Source organism: Oryza sativa, chromosome 2 (assembly GCF_034140825.1).
Source record: "Oryza sativa Japonica Group chromosome 2, ASM3414082v1".
Taxonomy (NCBI): Eukaryota; Viridiplantae; Streptophyta; class Magnoliopsida; order Poales; family Poaceae; genus Oryza; species Oryza sativa.
Genome location: NC_089036.1, coordinates 5,448,309 through 5,458,643, shown reverse-complemented (window position 1 = coordinate 5,458,643; position 10,335 = coordinate 5,448,309). Strand labels below are relative to the sequence as shown.

At 41.9% G+C, this 10,335-nt stretch overlaps 1 protein-coding gene across 2 annotated transcripts; it reads right to left on the bottom strand.

Annotated features, from left to right (window-relative positions):
- Positions 1-676: 676 nt before the first annotated feature.
- LOC4328620 (MLO-like protein 13) lies at positions 677-6,081 on the bottom strand. Of its 2 annotated transcripts, XM_066307125.1 has the most exons (14): positions 5,807-6,007; positions 5,022-5,079; positions 4,594-4,754; positions 4,249-4,365; positions 4,068-4,169; positions 3,149-3,223; positions 2,973-3,061; positions 2,837-2,886; positions 2,416-2,456; positions 2,104-2,313; positions 1,887-1,954; positions 1,634-1,694; positions 1,088-1,338; positions 677-1,004 (listed from the first exon to the last, which is right to left on the bottom strand). In XM_066307125.1, the coding sequence occupies exons 1-14, from the start codon at positions 5,933-5,935 to the stop codon at positions 878-880; spliced, it is 1,539 nt and encodes a 512-aa protein (XP_066163222.1). In that variant the 5' UTR covers positions 5,936-6,007; the 3' UTR covers positions 677-877. The 2 variants fall into 2 exon arrangements, with proteins under 2 accessions (XP_066163222.1, XP_015622664.1); XM_015767178.2 differs by having other exon boundaries at positions 677-1,338; positions 5,807-6,081.
- Positions 6,082-10,335: the final 4,254 nt, after the last annotated feature.

Genomic DNA, 10,335 nt, shown 5'->3' with positions numbered 1-10,335 from the left:
CACACCATACGAACCACAGATTGGTCATATAGAGTCTGGCTATCAAATGGTGCTTATATATATAGTTAGTTAACTGGAAACATACATGACTAGTATATATGTATCTTTTTGTAGGGTTCTTAATTAATAAGCTTGGTCGCTACTAGCTAGATACTGTTTCTAATTAAAGAATACAATTTTCGTAGAGACAAATTAATAAAAGTGTTAGAGCCCAGAGGTCGGATCCACATTATCCAATATACATATCTTGTATACTAAAGCTTTTATGGTAGAGCATGATCAATCTTCCTTATCATGCATACTCTAACAAGGAGGCAGCTAGAAAGTTAATTAATTAAGCATATGAAAACAAAACCATCTCCTAATTAAGCTTCTGAATACTGAATCATCTATCTCTTAATTAAGATTGAAATTAAACTTAGTCATGTGACAGACAATTCGTGCGTGCAAAGGTTTCCGAACAAATTAAACCCAAGAGGAGATCGTCCGTGCATGCATGTATGTGCTATATGCTTGGACGGAAGAGATTAAACAAGTGGATTTTAATTTGTAGAGAAATCAATTAATTTTTCTGTCTTGGCTAGTTGTAAAACTTCTTTCTTTGAGGTTGTTTAGGTTCATCATCAGAGCTTTCCTCAGAACTTCGCCATAAAGTTGTAGAACTAACGCCATAGAGTTATATCCAATTTAATTTGCATTAATTGTACTATAACACAGAAGAGTACATGTATGCCAAAAATATGATATGTGTCCAATTCCATAAGTTTGCATGCATGTACAATTTTAATAATTAACTCCATTTTGTACAGCTCATCAGCAAACTCCATACACGTGGCACGTAGCGATTGGTCTAACGGTGTCGCGCAAGGTAGCTTACCTACTCAGCTAGCAACACGTCTCCATGCCGCCGGCTCGCCACGCCGGCCGCCGTGGGCACCGGCCGCCGGCGGCTCGGGCTTCCGTATACGATAATATCTACGGCCGTGGGCCTTGCGGCGGCGGCGGCGGCGCCGGCGGGTGCCCGTCCTCGCCGCCCGACGTCGTCGCCACGATCTCCTCCAGGTCCGGCGCCGCCGCCGCCGCGGAGCTCCCCTCGTGGTGGTGGTGACCGTGATGGTGGTGGCCGTGATGGTGGTGGTGGTGGTCGACGTCGCCGCCGGCGTCGTCCGCGGCGTCGTCGGCGCCGCGGGTGCTGTGGCGTCGCTTCATGAGGAAGGGGATGCGGAGGTGGGAGTGCGGCGGCGGCGCCGCCTTCTTCTTCCTCACGTCCGTCGCCCAGCTGTGCACCGACACGTGCACCGTCTCGCCGAACGCCTGCAGCTTGATGTCCCCGCCCATCTGAGCAGCGGCGAGCGTGACGTCAGCCCCACGTCATCGGAGTCACAGTTAAAGCATAATATACTTAATTTTTTTATTATACTCCCTCTATTTCATATTGTAAGTTGTTTGATTTTTTTTTATCAAACTTTTTTAAATTTGACTAAGCTTGACCAAGTTTTTTAAAAAAAACGTATTTAATTTTTTTATAAACTTAATCTAACTTAATAAAGTTTAACTTAAAAAAAAGTCAAAATGATATAATATGTAATGGAAGGATCGGAGTAGTAGCAAAGAGTAATTGTATGTTAATTACGTGGGTAACGATGGCGTATAGCGGCAGCGTGCTGTAGCTGCAGAGCACCTGGACGATGATTCTGCAAAAGTTCATGACAGAAACATCACATTACTGTTCAGTTCAATTCAATTCAGTGCAGAAATATGTACTAAAATTTTTTTTTAGAGAAGGTAATACAGAAATATTTGAATTTTTTTTAAGATTCCAATTAAAGAAAAGCAATCAATTTCTAGCAGAAATCAGATGTAAAGCTCAGACTTTTAGTACTGACCCAATAGCAAGTCTGGGGAGGGCATAAATCTTGTTCTCCATGATGCATGAATCAAACCCATATGTTGCCTGCAATTGAAATTTACCAGCTTGTTTAATTAGCACCATAGTTTTATACTAATTAAAATTGCAGAAACCCATATGAAGACATAAGAGTACTTTCTGCAAGATAAATTAAAAGTGCAGGAAAAAAAAGAATGTAATGCTGTAAAACAGACCAGAACCCAGAAGAAAAAACCCATCTCAAAGGAGTTCTGGAACAGGATGAAGTGGATCAAATGGAGGACAATCCTAGGCTTGCTGAACCAGAAGTGCTCCTTGCATGGCTTTGTCCAGGGGTTTCCTGTTGCTTCATCTGGGCAGTCTGCTGCCTCTTGTGCCAGCCTAGTGCTTATGAGCTCCAGCTTTGTGCCAACAATGAGTAGGAGCTGCAGATGTGCCCCAAAAGTTGGAATTCCTCAATCATTAAAACTGAAAAGAGTGTGCTCACTGTTGACATATATGTTGAGTTGTTTGAAGTTCATACTTACAATTAAGGGCAAGAAAGACAGCCAGAAGTATGTGTGCCACCCTGCATTGGATGCAAATGAAAAGTTTAGGGGATAGCCACCTGAATAGATGATGGAAACTGGATAGTTTCATTCAATGACAAAAGACAATCCTAGTTCAGGCATTCAACAGTCTGATGCAGATCAATTGTTGTTGTGATCCATGACTTGTTCTGAATGAGTGAAAATGGATCATGTTCGTCAACTGGAAATGCTGTGGTTAAAGTCTAAATTGTGGTACTAGAAATAGAATAAGTCGTATGGTAACTTAAGTGGATATCTCCCAGCAAAAAAAAAAGAAAAAAAAGAAAGAAAAGAAAATTTAAGTAGATATCAGTGTGATGGAATTCAGTTATCCAAACAATTACATGAGGGCACTTGTTTTTAGGTTTATGGGAGTTACCATTTATATTCAGTAGCAGGAAGACAATAACGAAAAGCCATAGGTACCAGCTGCATGTAATTGCATAGCATTAGATACAGTAAAGATGATGTAGTTTTTAATCAAGTAAAGTTAGTATTTTAACCAAGATACTAACCTGATTCCAACTACTTCTTTAAAATCATGCTCAAGAGCACGAACCATGTACTTGTGGAAATCAAAATCAGGACGGTTTGGGTAGTGCCTCTGGGGAAAAAATTATGTCCTATTAGCTTCAAAAATAGTACAATGACACTTATGATTGAGCTGAAGTTACTCAGAGATGCATCTGACCTGAACAAAAGCTGATCTAAGTACTTGATAATCAGGTTTACCAACAGAATCATAAAACTGCTTCAAGAATGAGATCTGAAATCATGTATGAACAAAATCGGCTGTATTAGAATATAGCTAAAGTAAGTTGAAATTTGTATTTGAGACACAGAATTTCTGCAATAACTATGCAGACAGTATGCATTGTCCTAGTACAAGACACATCAGTGTTTCGTCATGATATTGCCATGTTGCAGGGAGACACCTCAAATAAGAAAAAAAAGTAATACAGTACTGCTGCAGTTTGTACCCATGCTATTCATATCTTTGATGTCAATAGCTTTTCCGTACCTTAATTAACCTTATCTGACAATGGACCATCTACAGGTATTCTATTCCTTTATCACAATGGAGCTTGCGTGTGTCCTGATCACACATTTGGACTTTATGAATTATGACAACTTACTCGCGAGGGCTCTACTTTTATATTTTGCTGGTTATCGACATATTTAATTCCTAACTTACATGATCTTATATAGTAAAATTTTATTTTTGAGTTCTAGTTCTGACTCTTGAGTGTTTGATTTTTTTTTTAAAAATATTTTTTGTAAAATTCACTAGAGGTGGATGTCTTTTTTTACATGATAAGTGGATGCCACAATAAACGAATCACCGTTAGGTGTTCTAGGAAAGCATATGATTACTTATCAATTCAAGGTAACATTTAACCAACACTACTCTAAAGAGTAGTATGATTTTCTGGCCGGGGTGCGGTTGAAATCCGAATTGATCATTGGTGGAACAGCGAGGCAAGAACAGAATAAACAGAGAACCTATTTTAGTCTTGTTGTCATCCTCCTTTGTAAATTGTAACTGACGATTTAATAATGGAGTTACAAATAGTAATTGATAAGCATAATAGGTGGCCCGGGTTACTTACGGCACATCTTACAACAATGAATTTCATCCAGCCTGGCCTCTTTGGTCGCTCCTTGGTTCTTCCTTGTTGAATTTCTTTCTCCCATTTCTCCCATTTTTTCATCTGCAGAATTTACCATAGATGAGTTGATTTTACTGATGCACCGTGAGGAGCACATATTTATCCATACAAATAGTTTTACCTTGGCTCCACCAAGTAACAATGTTGTAACACAAAATACAACATGGACAATACCAAGGACAAAGATAAAGATGTGCAGCTGATGCAAAGCCTCTTCAGATAGCATAGGAACTTCACCCTACAGAAGCATAAGAATGTGATTTCGGAACGACCAATCTGGTAAAAAATTCATGAAGATAACAGTTTCTTGTTTGTTCTACTCTTCAAGAAAGAAAAGATACCCACAAGAAACAAATTCTTTAGTGAAAAATAACAAAGCTAAACAATCCAGAGTGGACACTTCGTGGTGGAGTTTATCAAAAATTCCCAAAAGTTTAAGAAAATCTCTCCATAGTTCACATCCTACCTTTCGCTTGCAAAGTTTGGAAGCATCTTCTGTGGTCTCGGACGTCTCTCTAGTAATGCATGGAAGCATGAGATGTGCAGCACTCTCCGGGATGCAAATGTGATTGATAAATTTTTGGAAGACGCTAAGCAGGAAGGAAATGAAACCCAGAAGCATCAACTCTGCACAAGTAATCAACAAGCTGGATCAGGCAGTGAACAAATGGCACAAATTATTGTGGCATAAGTAAACTGGTATGAAATGTTCTGGCCATCGTGTCATGAAGCATTTTATTTTATCATTTGGTGACGATAAGATCATCTTTTCAGGTTCTGCTGGCAGTAATATGTGAAAGAAACAGAGTGAAAATTGTCCTTTGTATCCAAGAAATAAATTGTTGTACAGGCAGCAATCTAACATTCTAACTATAAGAACTTGGATGATATTACCTTCTTTGACTCTCTGAAGAGCAGAAAACAGTGCTTCTTGCCCATTGAATTTTAGCACCTGATGAACAAGGATACAACAATTAGTAAAAAAGGCAAACTTGTTTTGAGCGAAGTTATTGCTGTAAAAGAAAGTGATGGCTCAATATACTGCAGGAATTTGCAAGGCTAAATCTCTGCTTCCTACAGAGTAAACTTCAATTTCGAGCTGTCTAACATCTGAATCTAACCTCTCTCTCTCTCTCTTTTTCAATCCTACAGTTGTATCGCCCGAGTTCATCATGAGTAAAGCCATACGAGAAACAGTGCAGTGCAGTGGGAAGTGAAGCAGCAAGCTTGAACAACAATTCCAGGTCACTGACAGATACTCCCTCTGTATTCTAATGTATGACACCGTTGACTTTTTGACTAACGTTTGACTATTCGTTTTATTCAAAATTTTCGTACAAATATGAAAGTATTTATATCATGCTTAAAAAAACATTTGATGATGAATCGAGTTACAATAAAATAAATGATAATTGTATAAATTTTTTTAATAAGACGAATGGTCAAACGTTGGATAAAAAGTCAATGGCGTCATACATTAAAATGTGGAGGGAGTAGTTACCAGCAAATTCCATGGTATATACTATACTATCAATTTGAATGAGCAGGTGATGTTCTTCATCGAATCTGAATGCTTAGTACCAGAGGATTTTAACTAAGAACAACTGGAAACACTACTGATTTGAGCCGCAAAGATAAAAGGGGAGGTAATTAATTGAAGCAAATTAAGATTGGCTTGCCTTGCCGAGGCGGTGGAGGAGGCGCTCGGCGGCGAGCGAGATGGCGACGATGATGAAGCAGACTCCGGCCACCACCCATGTCGGCGTCAGCGCCAGCGACTGCTCCTCCCCTCCCTCCCCCGCCCCCATCTCCGATCTCCCTCCTCCTCCTCCGACGAGGCGATGCGCGCGCGCGCTACCCGCACCATGCGGCTGCCGTTAAAAGGGCCGGGGGGCGCGCGCGCGCGCGCACGACAGCGAGCGCCATGGATGGCGCCAAAAAGGCAGCCTCGCTTTCGAACTCGTTTTTTGTGGCTTCTGTGCTCTTGCGTGCTACTCCCTCCGTTCAAATAAGATGGACGGTCACGTTGTACACGGAGACTCGGTTTTTTTTTTATTATTATTATTATTATTATTATTATTATTATTATGGAGGGAGGACTCGTGTACTAGTGTACTAGTACTACTGTGGTGGCGCTCGCGGCGACGTGAGGCGGCAGAAACCGGCAGGGCGTCAGCCACACTGTGGAGTGTGGATGTTGATGCGTGCATGTTTGGATGCTCTTTTCAACAACAAATAAAAAGAAAGAAAAGAAAGAGAGAAAAATGTATGGATGCTGCTGCTGTGTGGTGGAAATGGGACTGACTGACCTCATCTGCTGATATTTCATCTGAGGCTGAGCTACTGAATTATTTATCTATTGAAACAAAAAAATAAACTACTACATACATCCCAAAATATAACAAACAATGCAATACAGAATGTGATACATCATATTACTACGAATCTGAGCATATCTCATATCAAGAATCATCGTACTAGAAAATTTCTATATTGTACTATGTTGACGGATGCATACTGAATCATTCATATATGTAGTGTGTATATCTTAGTTGTGTTGGACTTATTCATGGATAATTCTTCTGAGGAAATGAGATTGAACTAGTGACTTAATTACTTCTTCAATTTCATATTATATAACGTATTGTTTTCTCCGTCCATGGTCTAGATTCACTAATATACATATAGGTTTAAAAACATTTATAACACATATGTAGATTCATCCCTCGTATAGATTCGCTACCATACAAAGGCCACTCTCCAGCCACTTGGTTTATCATGTCATGGCCTGAGCAGTAAACTTAAATGGGCAGATTATCGAGAATATCAAGTCGATCCTCTTCTAGGAGGACAGATGGCTACAGGATTCGAGCCTTCGCTCTTAGGCACCTGAGCTTTATGATCGCGTCCCGGTGCGTGTCCGCCGAAAGCTCTTGGTCGCTGATGCGTTGGCCAACAACCGTTGGATCCGCGATCTCCATGGCTCCTTGGGAGTCCAGGCAATGCTGCAATACTTGCAGATTTGGTCGTTGTTGCAGACAACAACTCTCTCAAAGGACCATCCTGATTCTTTCATCTAGAGGTGGGAGAGTTCGGGGTCGTACTCTACCCGGTCGGCTTACCTTGCCCTCTTCCCAGGCAGGATCTCATTTTAGCACCTACCAATCTGGCGCTTTTTTGCCCCTCTCAGTGTCGCTACTTCCTATGGTTTGTCGCTCAACGGAGCTGCTGGACGGCTGACCGGTTAGAGAAGCGTAGTCTGTCGCACCCAACCTATTGTGTCTTCTATGACCAACTGGAAGAAACAATCGATTACATTCTGATTAGGTGCGCTGAGTCCCTCCAGCTGTGGTGGACTATCTTTTCGAGCCTTGGCCTTCTTCAATGCTTCCCCTCTGACGCTGATTCCTTCCATGAGTGGCACTGCTCTTTCCGGCTCAAAATTCTGAGGGAGCGTCGTCGTGGGTTCGACACTATTGTGACTCTTGGTGCCTGGTCCATTTGGAAGGAAAGAAACAACCGTTCTCGATCCTAGCCTGAGGTTGTCGCAGCCATGTCGCAAGAGACAGCGCTTTGGCTTCTTGCCCATCCCCCATCGCCAACACTTTCTAGTTAGCGTGTTTGGTCGTTCGGCCGTCACATTGTAATCACGAGAATAGACTTAAGTCTTTGCTTTCCTTTTTTTCCTTTCCACCCCCTCCCCCCTCCCCCCCTCTTCTTTGTTTGCCGTTTATGTAACTTTTATTTCTCTTAATGCAAAAGTGTACAATGCTCTTTTATGTATTCCAAAAAAAAAAGTAATCGAGAATATTCTATAACCTTTCAAAGAGCAGTAGCGATGGTTATGACTTTTTTACAGCCACTGCTTTACTAGCTTTCCTATGGCCGTTGTTATGTCCTACACTCCTACATCCCCGATTCCCCGTCGTAGTTAGTCGAGCAGGGTCCAAATGGTGGGTTTTGGTTTTGATAAAAACGATCAACCATCCATATCATGGATAACGACAATATCATTTACCGTTAAAGAAAAAATGACAATACCATTTAACATATACTGGTATAATTAGCTACTTTCTTTACATAGATAATACTCGTCGTTTGGAATTGGCTAATGTCAAACTTTGGCCTAGATTAGCTCCCAACTTTTTCTTCAAACTTCCAACTTTTTCATCACATCAAAACTTTTCTACACACATAAACTTCGAACTTTTCCATCATATCGTTCCAATTTTAATCAAACTTCCAATTTAATTTGGCGTGAAATAAACACACCCTTTTAAACTTTTTAACTATAAATATTTTAAAATTATTTGTTTTAAAATATGAAGACTATATGTATATATTAGTCTTAAAAAGTACATCAATGAAATTATATTATTACAATATTTCTATTTATATTATGATGGAGGAAAGTGGTCAAAATTGTTTTTCGAGACCGTTTACTTATCTAAAACAATAAGTATTATGAACTTGGTGGGTGTGAGCTTATTTTCTTATATAGCTCTTGTTCAAGTTCAGAAATCTTTTTTAAAAGAAAATATAGTGGGTAAAAAAAATGATGATTGTCAGGGTTACGGGTTAGGCATACCCTTTACCCTTCGATATATGTTACATATCAGTATGGTATACCCACGCGCATACAGATACTTCTTGTATATTCTATGGAAATCCTTCACGGAATCTACGGATGGGAAGAATCCTACTCGGACAAGATTGGGTCGTTGACGTATCGAATAGGGTCTGATATCTCCAAGTTCTACTTGGAGACCTCCAGATCTGTGATATAAAAGGGACCCCCCGGTGAGGGCTTAAAGGATCGAATCTCAGAGCCGACACAACCCACGTAGCCTACGAAGCCGGAGCCTGCAAGGAGCCAAGCCATCGAGATCTAGTCGAATCAACTCGACTACGATTTCGCCGGATTCGACAAGTTCCATTGTTCCCTTTGTAACATGTGTTTTCCACCATATAATCCCACATCAACTGGATTAGGGCTATTACCTATCAAGGGGCCTGAACCAGTATAATTCTTGTCTTTTGTTCGCTTGATGTCGTACTACGTAGATCCTTGTACCAACGTACCCCAATACCCTCTATATCCGGTCTACGGGCATCACCTATCGACAGTGGCGCGCCAGGTAGGGGCACTTGGTACTCAAGGTTCTACTACTATGTCATCCAGCTTCGTCGACAACGGCGTCAACACCAACCTCAGCCAAGTACACCCTGCTTTAACGATGCTGGTATGGACTCAAGTCAGCGAAATCGTCTTCCCGGTTTACACCACAACGCCGATCTCAACCGGTCCCCCAATGACCGGAAACGAGAACGCAGTGTCTACAAACCAAGACGACTTCATGTCGAAAAATCCTCCCGCTGAGACGGAGAACGGAGCATCGACGACATCCGAGCTCGAGAAGGATTCTGATGCGGCCAAACCTTGTTCTTCCGACATGAATCGCGAGCTGACAAAGATGACTTCCGAAGCCACAAGGTCCTGGTGTCCTATCCACAAAACCAGGAAACACACTTTGTAAGCCTGCTAGGTTTTCCTCAACGTCCGCGCTGAAATTCGCGCCTGCAAAGAGCGTGGAATTCAGCGTGTTTCTCCAACTCGTGATGTCTATTGTCCTATTCACAAGACAAAGAATCACGACCTCTCAAGCTGCAAGGTCTTTCTTGGCGCCATGAAAGCTCCGTCTCCGAAGTCATACGTCCCCATCAGGGATAACGACAAGGAACAAGGAGCGACTTCAACTTCAGATCGATTTGTTGGGGTAATCGATATCGATCCTCACGAATCATCAGTCTTACACCTTCTCGAAGACTATGGGTCATCGATAACGAGTGCGCCGCGGGAGGTATTGGCTATCGATGACGTTGGCACGTCAGCGCATGCCAACGCAGAAGCGGGAGGACAATTGACTACTCCAGCCCAGCACATTAGGGCCGTTCAAGCTATACTGAGGGAAACTCCCTACGATCCCGTTCTGAACGATGACCTCGAGCGTTGGACAGAATGACTACGGGAATCAGTGACCAACCTCAGCAACGCGTTTGAAGAAGCCGCTACCGCAGCGCACTCGGAGCAGCCACCAACTGGCGATGTCAATGGTGAAGACCCAGAACGAAGGGAATCACCCCAACGAGCTACCCCTCCACCTCGCGGCACTGGCGATCTCCGAGATCACATCAACGGCCGCCGAGA